At 41.4% G+C, this 19,919-nt stretch overlaps 1 protein-coding gene across 1 annotated transcript; it reads right to left on the bottom strand.

Annotated features, from left to right (window-relative positions):
• Positions 1 to 5,957: 5,957 nt before the first annotated feature.
• nptxra (neuronal pentraxin receptor a) lies at positions 5,958 to 17,594 on the bottom strand. The gene is made up of 5 exons (XM_030057624.1): positions 16,857 to 17,594; positions 9,871 to 10,153; positions 9,116 to 9,357; positions 7,067 to 7,246; positions 5,958 to 6,199 (listed from the first exon to the last, which is right to left on the bottom strand). The coding sequence occupies exons 1-5, from the start codon at positions 17,565 to 17,567 to the stop codon at positions 5,969 to 5,971; spliced, it is 1,647 nt and encodes a 548-aa protein (XP_029913484.1). The 5' UTR covers positions 17,568 to 17,594; the 3' UTR covers positions 5,958 to 5,968.
• Between the last annotated feature and the right edge of the window lie 2,325 nt (positions 17,595 to 19,919).

The following is a 19,919-nucleotide window of genomic DNA, read 5'->3' as shown; positions in this document are numbered from 1 at the left end:
GATGATAAAACAAACAAATGAAAAGTAAAGATGAAGAAATCACATCTCAAACACTGTCCCACCCTTCTTCTATTGTCTAGAATGCTTGTGAAAAGTGAAGCAAAGCAAATTGCAAAGCAAACAAAGCCCCAGCCTGCCAAATAAGGGTGAAAATTGGCCGTGGCAGGTAATTCTGTCAGTTGGGCGGGTTTATGGCACAGTGTGGGCTAAAAATATTTCTTGGATATCAGCATACACCAAATGTCGTGCTTTAAGATTACTCTTGAGTTCATTAATTAGTTTAAATCAGATTTAGGAATGCCCCCTAAAAAAAAAAAAAAAACAACTGATATTCTATATGGTGCAAAAAGATCTACAGTTAAAACATGTTTGAATTGTTCCCCACACACAGTTCACCCAGAGAGTAACAAAGCTGAGGTGTTATAAGGTTAACACAAACTGGCTTACATCTAAGTTGTGTGACACCGGCCAGCTGATAGTGACTCTGTGGCACAGGCAGGTGAGCCGTTGATGGATTTAACCTGTAAGTCTGTGACTAAAAGAGAGGATTGCGTGAACAAGCACTGCTCAGTTCGGCCTTATCCTTATCTGGACTGGACTTAGCTGCATGAGGCTCACAATCAATTGCTCTCGGGCCAGATGGGCTCACACTAATTAGGGATTGCAGATATGCCTGACAGGCTCCGTCTGTCTTGTACTGTACCATCCTGTCCCATACTGTCCTGTCCATTAGTTGTAATATCCACCGGCATGACATTTATGGCACTGTGTACCGTCACGCCGCCTTGCTACTATCAGTCACCATATTTAATAACACCTTTTCGTCACCGCTCCCATGGGTGCATTTGTCAATGCTGCACAGCCAACCCACAAAACTTTATTTTAAATTCTAGTGGAGAGCCTGAGGTTTCCAAAGATGGCAAATAAGTCCCTCTGAAATATGGGGAAAAGTGCATTAAATGATGCACAAGACATCTACATATATTTGGTGTAATGTTGCAGCCATAAATCAATGGAATCAATGTGATGTGTCATTAATTAAATGTTGCAATCAGCAGATACAGAATATGGATGCAGCGCTGTTGTACAATATGGAAAAAAGTTTTTTCTAACTTTGAAGCCTCTTAATGGGAATTTTAAGGGGATGATTAGAGTGCAAGGAGTTAAACATTGTAATCTACATGTTTTTCCAAATTTTTACAATTGTTATGTTAGTGTGCAGGAATCTAGAGAGAAAATCAAGGCTCTAAGATAACCATTCTAATGCACAGCTTATGAGTTTAGGCTTGGGTAGAATTATTCGGAAATCAATTTGTTTTAAAATCCCTACTCTTAGCTATTTGTTTTTACAAATCATTTGCATACTTGATGCATTTTCATTTCTTGCTCAACGTATCCCCGCATATCTCATAAAATGACCGACTCATGGCAGCAGCTTTGAAAAATGAGAGATTCTCAATGCGTTTGCTTGTTGTTGTTGTTTCCCCCCCCCCCCTCAGCAGTCATGTTGAGGCCGTCGTGACTGAAGAAAAGGTTGAAAACAGGAGATGAAAGAATGGAGAAACGAAGGGATTGGGGGGGGGACGAAGGGTTGACAGTTGACAGGGAGCTGAGAGGACAAGAGTCACCCTTGGAGTGAGGAAGGAGTGACACAGAGACAGAGAGAGGGGGAGTGAGAGGATGAGAGGAGTGTGAGAACGGATAAGGACAGAGGGGCAAGAAGATGGATGCAGAGTGGGATTCAAATGCATTTTAATACTTGCAAGCGGAGGTGTGGAAATTACAAATTTTAGATTAATTATGTTGCCTTTTTGGGGGGCAAGCGTGTCATGAATGACGTCAACAATTTAGAATTTCATAAAACAAATGTATTGGAAATACACAGCCAGGTGTATTACACACGTAACCTGTACGTAAAGCACGGCTGCCTTTGTCATACAGGCCTTACCACAGCACATTGCATTTTAAAAATAGTCTGGCATGGCAACTTAAGAAGCTGAATATTGTTAAAAAAAAATGGCAAAAGCACAATGAATATAAATACGGCACAGAAGACTGAATGCTGAGTAGATGGAGTTTATTATTTCTGCTAGCCAATGATATTCATTGTACTATACATAATTTGCTGTCCATTTTAAATGACAGTTCCGCTTTCTATTCCCACTTCAGCCCATGTACTACACTGCACACACAGGCAGCCATTCGGTTTTATTCTTTTCATTGCAAATTCAAAATGTAGAGACTTGAAACTTACTTTAGTTGGGTAATCCATCACTGTGAAACCCTGCCCTAATTCATTTTTGTCCCTTTACCATTCCTAAAGGGACCTTTGAAAAATCTGCACTTCTTCTGTTGCATTCTTGGGTGATATCTTATATAAATGCTACAATTTGGAGCATTTATATAAGTGTGTGAGCCTTATATAGCCTATCTCAGACACAGATCACTATTTTTGACTCTGCACCTTTACATAAGTTTGCAAACGATACTTATGTAAAGGTGCTTCAAAGACACAAAGGCTTTGGGGTATTTATGTAAGTGTGGAAGTGGCTGGTAGACATGGAAAATATGCATGCAGTGTTGTGCATTAGCAGAAATATGAATAATTTTACTATCACCTTAATTTGACGTCCCATGTCATCTGTGCCTGCATGCTACAGACAGAGTGTGTGTCTGTTGTGCCTGAGTGGGGCTGTCATGAGATCAGTAATAGATGATGTGACCCCAGATGGGAGCGTGGTGCGACTGAAATAGCAGGAGAAAGAAAAGTAGCAGGTGACTTAGTGGGTCTCCCAAATGCTTTATTTACGCGTAATACATATTCTCGCTACACCTGCTACACCTGAGGGAGAAGACTCCAAGCTCCTCTCCTTGAACTTTCTCCTGTAATTTGCTTGGAACGACGAAAAGGAACAGAGCATCTGAAGCACGAAGAAAAACTTTTTTTTTCTTACATTTAAGTGGGAAAAAAAGTATTTCCCCCTGGAAGCGTGTTGTTCTCACTGCAGGTGTTGCTGCGCTATATCTATTACAAGTGTGTGAGTGTGTGTTTGCATGCACCGCATGTGTGTGTCCTTGAATGGGATAGACGAGAAAGGCAGCGAAATATGTATACTGAGTGAGGCCAGCGACAATCCACGTTTCTCTTACTCTTCAATGCTTAGTTCATGTGTGTATATTTATTTATTTATTTATTTATTTATTTTTTCTGCCCAAGGCCATGAATGAAATAAGGTAAAATGAACCTGTAAGTCCAAATGATACCATGACAAACGACTGCAATCTTTACATCTGAAAATCAAGACTTTAATAGTAAAGATTTTGCGATTTGTACACAGCACATATGCAGACCAGTACAACACCAGATAAGACACGGACATACAATAGTGTCATTTATGCACACACCAACATGAAAAAGAGACAGATCAGCAATGCAAACACTGAAAAAAGAGAAGAATGGCCATGTAAAAAAAAGACAAAGGTTTCTGAATATTGCTAAATGTCATATAAGCTCAGTTTGGTTACTGCAAATCATCTTGCTGTATTTTACATCGCCAGTATTCATACATATAAATAGATTAATGCCACACCACTATCAAAAAGCCCCATATAAGCTCCGACATGAGCCGAACAGACAACAGGCATAATATTAACAACACAGCAGACTGAGAAGCATCACCAAACAGACTATTAGACACAACAAGATGTTGTTGACTTGATTTAGCACCAGTTTGGCTGCACTGCACAAATTTAGAAAGTTTAGGATGAAAGTCCCACGACAGTGTTTTCAGGCGATTTCTCCAACCTCTTCCATCTTGAAAATTCACCAGGGACAGAAACACTGATGCTTAATTAGATCAAAATATCTTGCAGTGAGTTTTCCCATTGCCTGATAAAGTAGATGATTTGTTTACATGGGCACAAATACCCCGACAGGCACTTTGCACTAAGGAGTCATTTGTATGCTGGGGAGCCAAAAAAAAAAAAAAAAAAAAAAAAAAAGAAAAAGAAAGAAAGAAAGAAAGAAAGAAAAAACAAAAACAGGATTTTATAAATCTTGAAATCAACAATCTATGATTAACATCATGCCTTGTATAACAGTTGAGAATTACAGCCCGAATGTTTGTGCAGTACAAACATGATAAGAAATGGATTTTTGCACACATATCGGATGCACTGACGCCTGTTACACACATTCTGTATATCTCATGCATGGAATGTAGACGGTCGGAAGAGTCGGAGGTTGCAAGTTGTTCGATTTCCACACCACAACACTCGGTGGTTGCATTTATAAAACAGAATGAAGGAAACAGTCAGTATCTGTGAATATAAATAAAATTCTACATTGTAAATTTGAAATATCAATAAAATCCAATAATCCAATAATATATTTTGTTAAACGTTTTATTTGTGCACATATTGGACAGTGAATTTGAACAATACAAAGGGTGGATGCACACTACGAGATTTCTTAAAGATCTGCTTTCCTATGCTCAAAGTTGTTCTCTAAAACAACAATCAGACTGCGGCAGGAAAGGCTCAAAGAATCTGGATTTGGATCTTTGACCTTGATTTTCTAAATTTGCTTGGGATGACATAAACAGGGCTAAATCTTGTCAAAACTGGGTAGTGTGCAACCAGCAGATAACACCGCCATTCTGCTGCTGGTGGTGATTTCCTTGGGGAGTAAGATGCTTCTCTTCTCATTTTAGATCCGCTCAGTACGCCATAAGGAACAAAAGAGACCCTCAGTCCCACAACACACAAAGACTGGAAGACAGCAACCTTCCAGCCTAACACAGCGGCACCGCACTTTTCAGTGTTCTCAAACTGTGGGCAAACACAGTGCAGTGGCAAGACATGATAAGTGTATGAATACATCATGCAAAGGTGAAAACAGCGTGTCATTACTCCAAAAGAAGTGTCCCATCTGCCACCAGCTTTGATTTTCTTGGCCTTTGCGCTCCACTTTTTCCTCTTGTCTCCTAATTTTACTTCCTCCTCCCTCTTTGCTTTCTCTTTCCTCATGTTCCTGTCATCGACTGCTTAATATTCCTCTCACTTTCTGCAACATTATGTACTGTCTCACCTTTACTGCCAACCCCAAACTGTCTCAGCCCTTAATTAACTCTAGTCGGGCCCTTCCACATCACAGGTGCCTTAACACCTGAAAGCCCCGGAGGCCAGAGTGCAGCTGCTCAGCTCTTAGGTAATAATTGTTGTGAACAGCTAAACCTAAATCTAATCGAAACGGTGATCGAAACAGAACTAAATAGACTAATTTAATTTCTGCACTTGTTTGAAAAGGGAACTAATGATTTTGCCGCTGATGCATCTGACTGAGTTCTTTAGAAGGTGTCTGCTTGTTTCCTGGCTAACCATGCTATCTAGTCCAAACTGATCTCCTATAATTCTGTGAAATGAGCACAAAGTCTGTAATCAGACTAAAGATTATGTTCCTGCCCCATGAACTGGATTATGTGACAAAGGTAAGCCAATGTATAAATTTAGTTGAGTGAAATAACTTTGGCCGCTTTGCTAAATTAACCAACAAGCCAACGATACACCTGCTTGTTCATGCTACTTGAGACAGACAAGACAGTTTGAGTTAGTTTTGTCACAGCAACCTAAACTTGGGAAGAAATCTACTTTATCAGACTTTTTTTTTTTTTTTAATTAAATTAATTTATACGCCACACCCATTATTTGTGCACGATGAATCCTTCATGATGGCACCAGCTGTAGTAGCTGGGAGTTTGGTAAAGTAACACGTCTTTATATAGTCATGCAGCCATCAAAAATGTGCCACTTTTATATACTTACTGCACTACTGTAAAACTAAAATGCCATGAGGAATTGTTTAGAATTGTGTAGTGCTAAATGGGGTAGGCTGATCCCTAAAATAGCTACTGCTCAACCTCGTCCTCACTTCCCGTTCCCTCTCTGCGTCCGATTTCTCTGCTGTCTGTCACTGAGAGCTTCTGCTGTGTTTACTACAAGGCTCCCCGGGCTCCTTGGTGGCTCCGCCTGAAACCTCCACTGCCCTCTCGGTCCAGGGGGCCACGCTGCCCTGCGTGACTCTGCCGCAGCGGGCCAGGCTGGCCACCTGGTTGGATGTCAGGACCCGGTCCCAAAGACCCACCTGGGACAGCTCCCCGACCAGGGCCTGGGATGAGTCGAAACCCCCACCCAGGGAGTCCTGGAGAGTGAGGGAGGTGAGAACAGAGGAGGACTGTTAGGTGGGGAATGGAGGGGAAACTCGGAGGGATGAAGACGACTAGTTTAGATGAAGGGAATGTGATGACTCAGACCACATACATACTGTATGTGCGAGTTCACACACACACACACACACACACACACACACACAAGCACAAGCACACCACTCAGCCCTGCTTCCCACCACGACCCAGTCCCCTGCCCGCCTCAGAAATCCTCTGGTTCTAAAATGCGAGTATGCATACCCCGAGGCCCGAGTACTGCAGGAGGCACGTGAGATTTTTTTCAAATGTTAATTTAAAAAATATCAGTCATTGCATAATTCCTAAAATAATTAGCCTATGCTATGGTAAGTTAAATAAAAAATGTAAATGTAAGTTTCATAAACCATTTTTATATTCAGTGTTTCCTCCGGGCTTGTTGTCAAATGTGTGTGTTTCTGATTTAAAGCTGTTCATTATCACTACTAGATTTGCTCACTATGACTGCACAGACAAAAATCAAGAAAAAGGATTAGTGGTTGAAATGTAGCAGTGATACAGATGAAAACAAGGAGAACGAGGTGAAAAAGAAGTGAAAACGGCCAACAGAATATCATCAGTATCAGGTTGTTTTTTCAGACACGGGTCATGCTATATTGTACCTCTTTAAATAGGCTTTTTGGCTAATATTTCAAATGGGGTACATTATTGAAAAAAGTTTAAGAACCACTGGCCTAGACAAATAACTCACCTGTTCTCACACCAGCAGACCCCCACCAGTTACTTGCCTTTAATCAGTTAAAACATCTTCATTCATTCATCCATTCATTCTCCTATGTCATTAATTCATTCACTCATTCAGTCACCTGTTCCTGCCCCAGTATGAGCATTCCTCCAGGTCTGATGTGGTGCCCGGGTGCCAGTCCGTGGCCCTCGCCCCTCAGCTTGCCCCCCTGGTAGGCCTGCCAGGCTCCGCCCTTCTGGTTCCAGCTCACACAGATGTGCTGCCAGCTGCCACGGGACAGGTTCAGAGGCAACTGCGCCACCTAGGGATGGTTGAGCAGTGGGGCACTTTAGATAATTATCTGGATTTGCATTCCGAAAAGCTGCTATAAAATGTGTGAAGAGCTAATAAAAAAAGATGGCTATACATTTGGGGCAAAATATGCTGTATTTTTGCAGACTTTGGCATTGGGATTTACATTTGCAGATTTTGCATTGCAAGGTTTGCATTTGCATGACACCAAGGCAGTTCAACATCCATTTGGCGGAGGTTTAATAATCACCCATTCTCCATGTTTCATAATGAACCATTCAACTAGTTCGAGCCAGAAGTTGCACTCTTCAGAATTACAGCAAAAAAGGTTATGACAAGGGCAGGTATTGGTCACTGCACTCACAAGCCTGCTTTATTCCCATGAATCTCAAGTTGAGGCTGGAGTCTTGCAGTGTTGTAAATAATATTTTCTTCTATTAAATTTGGCTCCAGGTTGGCTGGGTGATATATTTCAAAAAGTCTCAAAGACACTTTGCCACCTCCAAGGACACAGAGCTATCCATCCAGGCATCTATTACCATAATCACATCACTGAATTTTACCTAAAGGCACTGGACTGCATTTAAGGTTGGCAGAGTGGCGTAATGGCACCTTAGTCTGTCATTTACACACACTGACACACACACACACACACACACACACACACACACTGAGCTCTTCATCTGCTCAATTGGCTGTTCCAAGGGATGTGCTCTGCTTCCTTTTCATGTTAATACAGTGCATTATTTTTTTCCCTCATGGTAGATATTTCAGATTCTAATCCAGGGTGAATTTTTATACAGTATGAGCGAGGGAAATGTCACTGATTTTTCATGCCTTGTAGAGGTGAAACTTTTTTTCCCCTTCAATATCCTTTCTTAATGTGATTCCTCAGTAAAAGACAAAGTATACCGTCAAGTAGCCGATTCTTTCACTGTAGACTCTTGTATTTAATTCAAGTATCAGTGAACCACTTTGAATCTGTCCTAGAGTGATTTCATCAGAAGAACCTGCGATTATTTCCCTGATGGTTTTATTCTCACACATGAAACAATGTTGCTGAAAACATTTCCATGGCCCTTAGCCTCAATAAGGAACGCCGCTCAAGGAACACACTTTTATATTTGAAGTTTTATAGTTCATACAGAAAATAGGAAGTTGATCACATACTGAACTATGCTAGTGGGTTTCATCATTGATGATTTGAGACACATTTATTTGATTGATTTATCGATATATGATCATCAAATGAATATATAATGATCATAATTTGGACTACAGTAGTGGAGCTCCTATCAGTGAAACTGATAGATGAAATTAACATTGCACTAATATGAAAATTTTCTTGAGTGAGTAATTGAGGGATTCCATGTTTTCAAGTTAAGAAGCTGTTTAATATACATCACAGATAAAATTGTGTGTTTTAGAAATTCAAATGAATGAATCAGGGAGCCACGTAACCGATATGAAACTGGTCCTTGAGTGATTCCTATCTTATACGTTATCCTTGGCGCTTTCATTAAAACTGGTGATGAATTGTAGATGAAAATAACTGTATAGCCTTGAGCCTTGATGAGGAATATTGCTTGGTAAATAAATTTTTTAAGATAATAAGCTGTTTAATATAGCATATACAGTACACTGTGCATTTTAGAAGGTTAAATCCTTCCAGCCATCCATACATTTTCCACGGCCAATTTTCCCTAATCAGGTGCACAGGGAAAATAATACATCAACAAATAAAGTCACATATAAACCACAGACAGTGGGAAAACCAATTACTCCAAGGCTCAGGGCAGACGTCAGTGCATCCTGATTAAAAAGCCCTTTCCCAGTGATCCCAGTCGCTGGACTTTCCCTGTCCAGGATCAGGTGTTACCTTGTCATTAACAAGCAGCTCGGTGGGGGTGTGCAGGCCTTGCAGCAGCACCAGCTCATTCGGTTGCTCGGGAACAGCGTAGGACAGGGGGGTACCGATGCCTCCCTCGGCGGGGCGCAGCCACAAGCAGACAGTGAAGGCCAACAGCTCCGGGATGGGGTGCCTCAAAACGGCGTACATGTAGTTTGTCCGTGATGGGAAGGACAGCCTGTAGCCTTCTGGGAAAGAGTGCCCTGAGATACCTGGGAGAGAGGACAGAGGTGAGTGAGACAGAGAGGGACAGGCAGAGACAGAGAGAGGAAACACTGTTTAACTAATCTACAGTAAATTGGCCGAAAGATCAAAAAGATTTCTTGTTTTCCTTGTACATCTTCCCTTTCCTCACTTCAAAACCTCTGATCTGTTTTTATAGTCCTTTTTTTTTTTTTTTGCAGAGCACGCATTTCATAGTCCCTCTGATCTCCCTTTTCTCTCTACAAGTTTAACATAACTTATTCATCATAAAGACACCCCATGGCTTGATTTGATGAGGAATAATAAGAAAAAATGAAACATGGGTTAAATTATAGTCAATCAAAAACTGCAAGGTTCTCTCCACCTGTTCAAATGTAAACCTCTATGATTTCCTCCATGTTGATTTCTGCATGAGCACACACAAACACAGCTGCATCTTTATTTCTTCCTCTTTCTGTCTCAAATGAAAGAATGCTCTCTGTTGATTGGATGATGCATCAATTTTTTTCTTTCCTTCCCACCTTTCTCCAGTCCTGAGATGCGGTGGTGTAGTTTATTGATGCCTTGGTTGATTTCTTGTCTGTGCCTCTGTGTTTCCATCCTTAGGGCTTTTCGCTCTTTCTCCAGCAGCTCCACCTTCTTCTCCAGCTCTCCCTCTATGTCTTCCATCCTCCAGGGCCCGCCTGCTCCAGCTCCATGTCCAGGATCAGCCAAACTTTCTGGGCCACCAGACAGTCCACCTCCCCCTGGCACTCTGGAGTCACTGGTGTCCGTCTGGTTGTGAGGAAATGGGCCAATATCTGACTGCAGAGGAGGGAGACAGGGGATGGAAAGTGGATCAGGATAGGATTTACAGTCAACAGGAAATGCTGGTAAAGCCTCTCTGCAGGAACCGTGAAGTTTATTTACACATCTACATTTGCAGCTGACATATATCGCCTTCAGCAGGGTGTGAAAAAGCCTCTGCCATGCACTTTTTGGTTTGAAAAATGGTTTGTTTCTTGGGCAAAGCTGTATTTTTTTGTAATTCTGTGTCTGGGATCCACTGATTTGCAGAATCTTGCACATTTTCAGAATAACAATTAGCCTCATAGATTCATTAAACATTCATAGATCATCGTATGATGATCACGTACTGAACTATGGTAGTGGGTTTCATAATTTATATGACAGTGGCATGATTATTTGAGACACATTTAATTATTGATTTATCGATATATGATCATCAAATGAATATATAATGATCGTATTTTGGATTACAGTAATGGTTCTCAACATTTATATGGCTGTGGCATGAGTACATGTGACACAAAATTCCAACACCCATTTAATTATTAATTTCTCAGAAATATTGCATTTGGCCTGGGGCCTATCCATGGGCTGATTTCATCACATTTTAATAAAGTTAACGTCAACATTTCTCTTAAAATTAATGTTTTTCCTTTTTGTGCAAAATCTCAATGCCTGCCTCAGCTTACTTCTTAGAGCATCGACATGCCTTTGCACCATGATTTAGAGCTGATTCTCCAAAATACCATTTAGGCTCAGGTCACTGCATTGATTAGGATCATAGTGATTATAGTGTGATGCAAATAAACTGAGACATTTAATTCAAAGCACCTGTGCACATAGAGGTGATCAGTGAAAGATAAGGAAAGAACAGTGTCCAAAATCATTTAGTGTTCATTTAGTCTTAATTTGAGTCCAAATACCTCCTTGTTAAGATAAGCAATCTCATCTGTGCAGGGATTTTTTCAATTAAGTTTAATCAATTATTCATAAGACAACACACCAGATAATTGGAAGCTAGAAAGGGTGCCAAGAGACTGCACTATTTCACTCACACTAACAAATTGCTGGGCTCCGCTTCCTGCTTGAACTGAAAACAGAAAACACTGAAAACACACCCAAACCATAAGGGAAGGGAGATGGGAAACACAGACTGTGCAAGATTGTTAAAATCTATATTGTGTTATACAGCAGAAATGCACAAAAGGCACCAGGGAACAAATGCATAAACTGTAGAGGCAGATTACTCCCCTCTTGTTTGCTGACTGACTGTTCACAGTAAATGGTTCCACAATTTGTCAGCTTTGCAATTTATGATGCTTACTTGGAGCCAAGACAAAATTTGCACTCTGTAATGGATGTGAGTTCAGATGCAGCGAGTAGAATACTTTCACAAAAATGTAACTAAGTTGAAGTAAAATTATTGACTCAAAAACTTACAAGCACAAAAATACTGTTCAGTGCATATTCAGCCGGCTGTAGAGAGTGATGCAAATGAAACCAAAACAAATTAGTGCTGTTGTGCATCCTTCAAAACAATTTTCCAGCTTTGTGTCATTGCTCAAAATGATGTTGTTTTCTGCTCTGTATCTACTTCATTCATTTGGAGCAGAACACTCCTGGTAAAACTCCCATTCTCATGACTGGGAAGGATTTAATGGACCAAACTTGGTGGATGCATTACACTCACATGGAGCACCACTATATGGGTAGGAATCCAAACCAAGTTCTAGAAAAAAGCAAGTGTTTCATTCCAAAATGAAATATGTACAATATTATTTGGAAAAAAAAAACAACAAAAAAAAAAAAAAACATTTTTTTTCCTGAAATAATTGAAAAACACAATTATAAACAAGTTATTGCACTTTTTAAAAATAGGTATTGAATATTGAAAAAAAAAAAAAAAAAAAGACAAAAACAAAATAGTTGTCATGTTTTTGTCAACATGTTTTAAAGATGTTGAATGAGTTCAGGTAGGCTAGGTGACAGGTGATTTTTCTCCCAAATATTAGGGAGCAGAACTTTTCATATGTAATCTTTAGTACAGATTTTATAACAGGCATGTCCAACTGTTCCAGCTGTCACTAAATGGCATTTCCTAAGGCCATGACAGAGGCGCATTTTGAGGCAGCGTTAATGAGAAAATCTCATGCACTATGTTTTGTCATTATGGATTAGACTTGTCAAAATCTAATGTGTTGAGTCTGCCCTAATTAGGCAAGAGTGACCAAATTTTGCCAGTTTTCTCACATCTAGCAGTCCATGTATCACTACCTTTAAGCCAGAAACAAGTTTGCTGTAATAAGTGATGTGTGATTTGACACTTCTAATTTTATGCCATCATAATGCTCTGCAGGTGGGAGATTTGAAGGCTTTGTCATATGAAATTGTATTTCTGCCATTATCCCACAGAGGCAGGATGTGCAAGACCCACCTGGAGTGCCCGCACCACACTTTACACACTTTTATACTTTCAAGAGCTTAGACACATCTGACACCTGCTGAATAGGACTGCTATGAAGAGTAGACGGACTTTGTACCAGAAGTACATCCGCTCAAAACACTGTGCGTGAATAGAGAGCCTTGGATCAGAAACTTTCCTTCGGGTCTTGGCAAGCAAGGTGATCCATTCTCAAATACATTTGACGGTTCGGTTTGTTGAGCCTGGGGTAAGGCTTCAAGGCAGGTATTTACATGTGTGGATGCCAGACGTTTTTGAGCAGACAACTACCAAAGTGGCAACATCCTGAACGAGTACAAAATTAATCTAGTATGGTGTAGGTGTAGTGCAGGCATCATTTACATTCTAGGCCAATGCTATGTGAATGCTACGCCCACCTTATTCCTTTATACTCGCCTTAAAGCTGTCCATCAGCTGTGTCTCCACTGTAAGTTTATGCAATTTCTTGGTGTGATCTTAAAGAGTTTGCCAGATCTCATGAATGTTGGTCTGATGCTACATAGATGTTGAAGGCACTGCTTCTCTGGAAGATTTCCTTTCATCTAACTTAATGCCTTCATGAAGCTGTGATGAAGGTTTATGCCTAATTGAGTTAGCCTGCTGTGGCCGTCGATAAAAAATAGAATTGAGGTCGAGTCTTGCCATTTTTAAAAAAGGGCTTTGGAGTGCTTGCATTCCCATGTTTTTCAAAGGATTTTAGAGAGAGAGATCTGACGTGGTTGCAGACAGAGATATTACAATTAGAGATGAAAAACTATAAAAGATTTCATAAGCAGTGTCAGTACAGAGGAAGGGCACTGATCCAACTCCATTTTATCATAAAACAATTGCAAGAACAAGTGCATCCTTTCTTTTTATGCATTATGCACTATTAGTCATCAATCAAAGAAAGCATAATAGTGGTAAATTATGAAAATAAAATAAAAAACTTCCAACATAGCAGAGGCCAACAGATATAGTCTCTCATTTTTTACACTTATTGATGGACTCTCTAAAACAGCTTACTCAGAAAAGGTTAACAGTGAAGAATAATGTTGCAGGTTATGCCTTACATTGCCAAAGCTGCTCTTCTACAATTGATGCCATGCCTTTGAACTTCACAAATTGCAGTCTATCAGCTTCCCCTTACATCAGGAGATATTTTGTCTCCCGCTGGAAATGATTTAAATTGTGCCAAAGCACATCATTCAAGTCAATACTGGATTCACTTACTGCTCCGAGTTCAAGCGCTTGGGAGCTGCATGGGCAATGTTTCCGATACTACAGATAGCTTACAATCACCTCTGGTTGCAAGTGTCATATTTTCTGCTTTGTGTTTGCTTCACAGTCTGTGTCATACCTGGGGAGACCAGCTAGTAGACCACAGAGACCATACGGTGTTTGTTTCTCATGCTTCTTAGTTGACACTGATGTACAGTATGCCCTGACCAGTGACCCAGGATCAATACCGCTCTCTGAAACTTTATGTACTGTATAAGAGCCTTGGTCTGCTTATAATGGTTACACTAAACCACAGAAGAACAAACATAATTCTGACGTTGCAGTGAAAAACCAACTGCTTAATTGTTTAAAGTGGCAATATGTTAACAGTAGCGTTGACCAGAACTTTTTTTCATGTTAGAATAAAAATAAATAAGATATGTAATACAGTATTTGTCTCTTTCTGTGACTCTATGTACAGGCTTACATCCCCTTTTTTGCCCGAATCTAGCTTATCAATGACATTGAGGATGTTTTTGGGGGTGCAACACAGTCTCCTAAAAAATATGTTTTCATACAACTAAACTCCATTCTTAATTACATTTGGGGCAAATATATTATGGCACGGATTAAGTTTATTTTTGACATATATTATAGCATTTCAGTGCCATGTGGTTAGGTTTAGGCACCAAAACCACTTGGTCAAGGTTAGAGAAGGGTTAAATCCACCACCCCATCTTCCTCTTAGCATGAACTTAAGACTAAGTGATTACAAATGTTCTTGTGACGTTACAAACAAACATTATCCAAGACAAAAAATATGGCTGGGGATGAGCTTGCTTTTGGATGTCATGGCAAGGCTAATGACCACAAAGGATTTCATTGCAAGAAATGGTGGAGAGCAGTAAGAAACAACACAGCATCAAAGCTAAACATTCACAAGACTAGAATAATGTAGGCACTGATTATTATTTTTGTAAGTGCAGATTGGCTGTGCTTGCCACTGATGTCAGTTACCTGAGCCTCAGGCTGGCTAGATGGTGTTTCAAATTAGGGAGCTCATCAAGATGACTGACAAGTGCAGGGGCATGAACCTGCTCAAGTGAGACAGAGGAGGACCAGACTGGCGATACACTCCTCAAGGTTGAAATGTGCATATTATCACTTTAACATTAGTGTTCGAAACTCTTATTAACTTTGTATTCACATCATTTGCTACCATATCACCTTGGCTTTGTGACATGGCAGATTTGATTGGGCTTAACTGCTCACCGTTGGCAGAAAATCGAACAATTCTTGTATGTTGTTAGCTGCTTGTGTACAATATTGCCTCAGAAATGTGTGGTCTTCAGGTAACTGGCCTTGAGAGCTGCTGGTGTGCATGCATGATCAGCAAATCAGCCTGAACAAACCACATGTAAACCACAGACTTTGATCTACATGATAAAATCTTAAGGTGGATGTAACATGTTTACATGATCATTTGACCTGACTAATATTCCCAAATGAACAGGATCTGATTTAACTACCCATTGTGCTATAAAACCAGGGCAAGCATTTACATGCAGTGGAAACCTGACATGGATCATAAGAGAACCAGGAGGTAGGTGAGAACAAGCACAGTGCTGGGGTTAGACAGTGGATACCAGCCATAAGACACTACAAGGGACCAGCTGTGCTAACAGACTAAAAATACACCAAATCCACACGTGAGGAATCACAGTGTTGCCACAGGAAAGCATTGCAAGTTCATTTTTTTTCTGAGTGAGCACCATTTTCTTGCTGTTTGAAGGTACATGCTGTTCTTTACAGTGTGTGTGTACCTGGAGACCAATAAAACACATGAAAAAAAAATCATTCTCTAATAGAAAAATGTGAGCCAATGCAGCACAGGTGTTAGAATTCCTTAGTTCCTGAAAAGCTTTGAAGGCTTTCATCTGATGATGGCAACATAAAAAAAAGACTGAACAAAAGCCCAGAATCAACAGAGAAAACTGTTCATACAAGCTTGTCCTATATAAACTACCTATAGAGATGGAGTATTGTGCTGCAGAGGAGCACTATAGTACTCCATGGTCTGTGCTTTTAACAAATATAGGCATCTCATAAATAATGGATGGTATTTCTCTAGCCAAAAATGAGGTTGTACATCATCGAATTCTGGTCAGATAGGAGCATGTTTCATGTTACTCTGCTATATTCTCTCCTCAACCTCCACCTCCCCCTGTTACTGCTCTTTTCCCCCTCCTCCCCTGTCTTTATCCTTCTCTCAACTTCTTCCTCTTTCTCTCTCTCTCTCTCTCTCTCTCTCTCTCTCTCTCTCTCTCTCTCTCACACACACACACACACACACACACACACACACACACACAGCGCGCGCGCAGATCTCTCCCTCTTTCTCACACACGCATAGATTCATATGTGCCATATTGGTATCACAGAACAGAAACCTGTGTTGCCAAAGCGCTATAGTTTATTGATTCAGGTAATGTGATAGATGACTAGTAATGAGCACCCAGAATCAATAAATATTGATATTATCAGCGATATTAAACTCCAGTGGGGCGCAGATTATTGCAAACCAACAAATCAATGGTCACATTTAATATTCTCAGGAAACAGATATCCAAATATTAATGTCCACAAAGCCTATTAGATCCCTCACTTGCTTTCATTCAAGCCTTGAAAGCCTTCTTTTCATAAACCACACGTAGACATGCACTGAAACCTTGAAAGGAACTAAGTGAAACCTGGGAATGAGGGGAGATGAAAAATAAGGATGTCAACTCTGACAACCTCTAATTAAAGCGAAGTGTATGAGGGGGCTATAATACTTCATAAATATTAAAAAGAATTTTCTGAGTGGTGAAACGGCATTCGGGGTGAACCTTAGCCTATAATCTGCAGATCCCTTTTTATGCCTGGAAAATCTAATCATGTGAGACTAAAGCGTTCTCCCTGGGATTAATTAATCGTTTGTCAAGTAGGCTAGTTATATAGAGAGGGCGGTTCATTTGGAGGAGCAATTTATGTTTTTTTTTCCGCCACTTTCCCTACCTCTAGTCTCTCGATGCGGTCTTTGAGCTGAGTGATAGCCTCCTCGAGTTCATCCACAGCCCGGATGGTGAGGAGGTGCACACTGTCGGGCGCAGAAGCGGGGCTGTCCCGCAGCATGACCCGGTCGGGGTGCTTCTCTGTCACTGCGCCTTTGCCCCCCCATAGACCCGCGGCGCTTCCCCGTCTGTTTGCACTGCTGCGGCCGTCCATCCCCCTCTCACACTCGGATAGTTTCCCCGTTAGCTCTCTGATGGTCCGCTGGTCTGTTAGTATCTGGTCCTTCTGCTGCAGGACGGTTTGCCGGAGCTCCTCAGCGGCGTTGCGGAGGTAGCCCCAGTCCTCCCCGGCGGCCAACGACGGGTCATCCGCTTGTTGCTGAAAGTTTCTCGGGTTGCACTCTCCGGCGGGGATGGGCGTGCAGATGAGTCGACTGACCGTAGGGTCGTGTCCGGTGAGTCCGGTGACCCCATCCAGCCCGCTGAGCCCGACGTTGAAGGTTGGCGCTTCTGAATCGGGTGTTTCAGAACCATGGAGAGCGCCCAAGGAGCCCGCGCGGGCCACGGAGCCCCCGGCAGCCGGAGTGTGCGCTATGGAGTCCGGATACAGCGACTGGTTCTCGGTTGCTGGTTGCTGTGGAGCCGCGGCAGCCTTGGAGGATCCGGTGTGGACGGCGGCGATGATGCAGATAACCGCTCCGATGAAGGCCACCATCCCGGCGGCCAAGATAATAACAATGAACTTCAGGGTGGCGGCGGGGGCGACCGATAACTAGAAAAATCCAATGATAACACTCTGCTTCTGTGAGACACCAAGAGCCCCAAAACCGCAAGCAATCAAATGGCTTTCGTCCATATCACAGAGCAAAATATACCCTCCTCACTTTTCCCCCTTCCCACACAAACAGGCGATTGAGAAATGAGAGTCCCGGACCATAATTGAGTGATCACGGAGTCATCACAAAACATCAAAACAACACAGTCGCTGTTCCACCTCCTCCTCTCGTTCAGCGCGCATGTCTTCAGTGTTGTTCAGGCAAAATCCAGCCTGTTAATACTGGGAGAGAGAGAGAGAGAGAGAGAGAGAGAGAGAGAGAGAGAGAGAGAGAGAGAGAGAGAGAGAGAGAGAGACCATGTCGGACTGCTCCATACAGTCCAATGGTATCTTGTTTTATAAGCCTCTGCTTGATATTGTGTTTTTCATAAGCTCAGGTGTGTTTTCCTGTTATGGACAGGAGATAAACATCTCAAACATCTCTGATTAGCCTGTGCTGAATCACGAATTCTCTTTCTTTCTTTCGTTCTTTCTTTCTTACCCACAAAATATAAGGTTACATGTGTTTGGCTTCTGCAGAACCATCAGAAGTGGTGAAAGGGAAGGTGTCGGCATGCCTTTCAGTGGAATACTATTTTTTCTCCAGAAAGACATTGTCTCATTTTCAAAACCCCGAGGGCTGCGATAAGCAATACGTTGTGATGTTGCGGTGTGTATGTGTTTTCCCGACATTTCTTCTCTAGTTTTCATCGTTTTATTGTGATGAAGAGGTGATGCAATTCAGAATGCGTTTCCCCAGCACCTATCTGAATAAATGCCCTTTTAAGCTGGTGTGGGTCGAGAAAGGTTCATTTTTTAATTAAAGCCTATTTTTTGTTTTTTTGGTTTGTATTTTTGAGCAACACATTAAAGACTACTCAAGTGTGCCGTCTGCGTGGCCATAAGTCAGCCTCAAGGTTCCCTATGGAACAGCAGCAGAGAGACTGATGACTCTGGTGATAAGTGGTGGTGGTGGTGTTGGTGGTGTGTGTGTGTGTGTGTGTGTGTGTGTGTGTGTGTGTGTGTGTGTGTGTGTGTGGAGGGGGGTCCTCCAGAGCATGATACACTCCCGGTGCTATTAGTGTGCTTGATTAAATCATGCTTTCCTGTCAGGTGAGGATAATCTCCAGTGAGCAGCATGTACACATATGAATTATAAATCAGACATGAATTTGTGTGTGTGTGTGTGTGTGTGTGAGAGAGAGAGAGAGAGAGAGAGCGAGAGAGAGAAAGAGAGAGAGAGAGAGAGAGGGAGAGAGAGAGATGAAATTGGGTGTGAGACAGAAATCCTTAATGCGTGAGCGAAACAGCTCTTGTGTGTATAAAATTAGTGTGTGATGTGCAGTCTCACACAAGTAACAAGGGGGATTTAAGTTAAGTCTTTTCAAAGTCACAGGCATTGAAAGCTCTAATTTAAGACAGGCAAGGGAGCGGGCCTGGAACATCCAACAACCCTGCAGCAGAAAATAGCCCAAGCTCTCAGTCTTCACTGGAATACTAGAATAGTAAAGTGGATGGCTAAGTACTGTCTCAGAGATGGGGACAGATGGGAGCAGAGAGCCCTCGGCACAGTTAAGAGAAAACAATAACTCCTCACACACAAGTAAGAACAATGGCTCGGCTCCAAAACATTTATATTCACTGTGTGTACACTAAATGTCACTGCATAGTAGTGTTTCCCATTGTAAACTTCTTTGTAGTGATGTGGGCTATTATCATTGATATTTTACACCATGCTCATCACTGTTTTGCTTCTAAATTTGACTCTATAGCTGCTTGAAGCTGTAAAACCTGTCCTATTTGGATATTTTACAATGATGAAAATGCTAGTTCTAGCCATGTGTTTGTATTTGGGGGTGAAATCGGATAGAATTGCAGCATATACTTCATATTTTCTGTATCAGTGGTGGCAGTTTTCTCGTGGAGGCATGTTGCAAATAAATTACTGTTTAGCACAATCACTGCAGTAGAGTCCATTTCCAGTCCACTGAAATTCTACCATATAAAGTTTACAAGAGCATGAAATTGGCCAGTCTGGGTGAAACACACAAGACATTATACTGCCTAGTTAATTGTCGAAAGATACAGCTGGTGTACAGGGTTTATGAAAGCCGTATGGTGAGTCAATTTGAGGAAGATGTGCACGTTTAAGTTTAAAACTTTTCAGAAGTTGTACCATTTAACTCACCTTTAATCACTGTGTTGTTTATTTTACCCCCTTAGCAGGCATTGGCATTGTGAGCTGGGAGATAA

Source organism: Myripristis murdjan, chromosome 8 (genome assembly GCF_902150065.1).
Source record: "Myripristis murdjan chromosome 8, fMyrMur1.1, whole genome shotgun sequence".
In the NCBI taxonomy this organism is placed as follows: Eukaryota; Metazoa; Chordata; class Actinopteri; order Holocentriformes; family Holocentridae; genus Myripristis; species Myripristis murdjan.
Note: the sequence above shows the minus strand (reverse complement) of the source record. Positions and strands in the feature narration are given on the sequence as shown.

Coding starts and splice junctions, on each gene's coding strand:
- nptxra (XM_030057624.1), bottom strand. CDS start 17,567: ATGGTGGCCTTCATCGGAGCGGTTATCTGCATCATCGCCGCCGTCCAC. Junction 10,154..16,856: donor ACCGCATCGAGAGACTAGAG/GTAGGGAAAGTG, acceptor CCTCCTCTGCAG/TCAGATATTGGCCCATTTCC. Junction 9,358..9,870: donor CATCTCAGGACTGGAGAAAG/GTGGGAAGGAAA, acceptor CCTCTCTCCCAG/GTATCTCAGGGCACTCTTTC.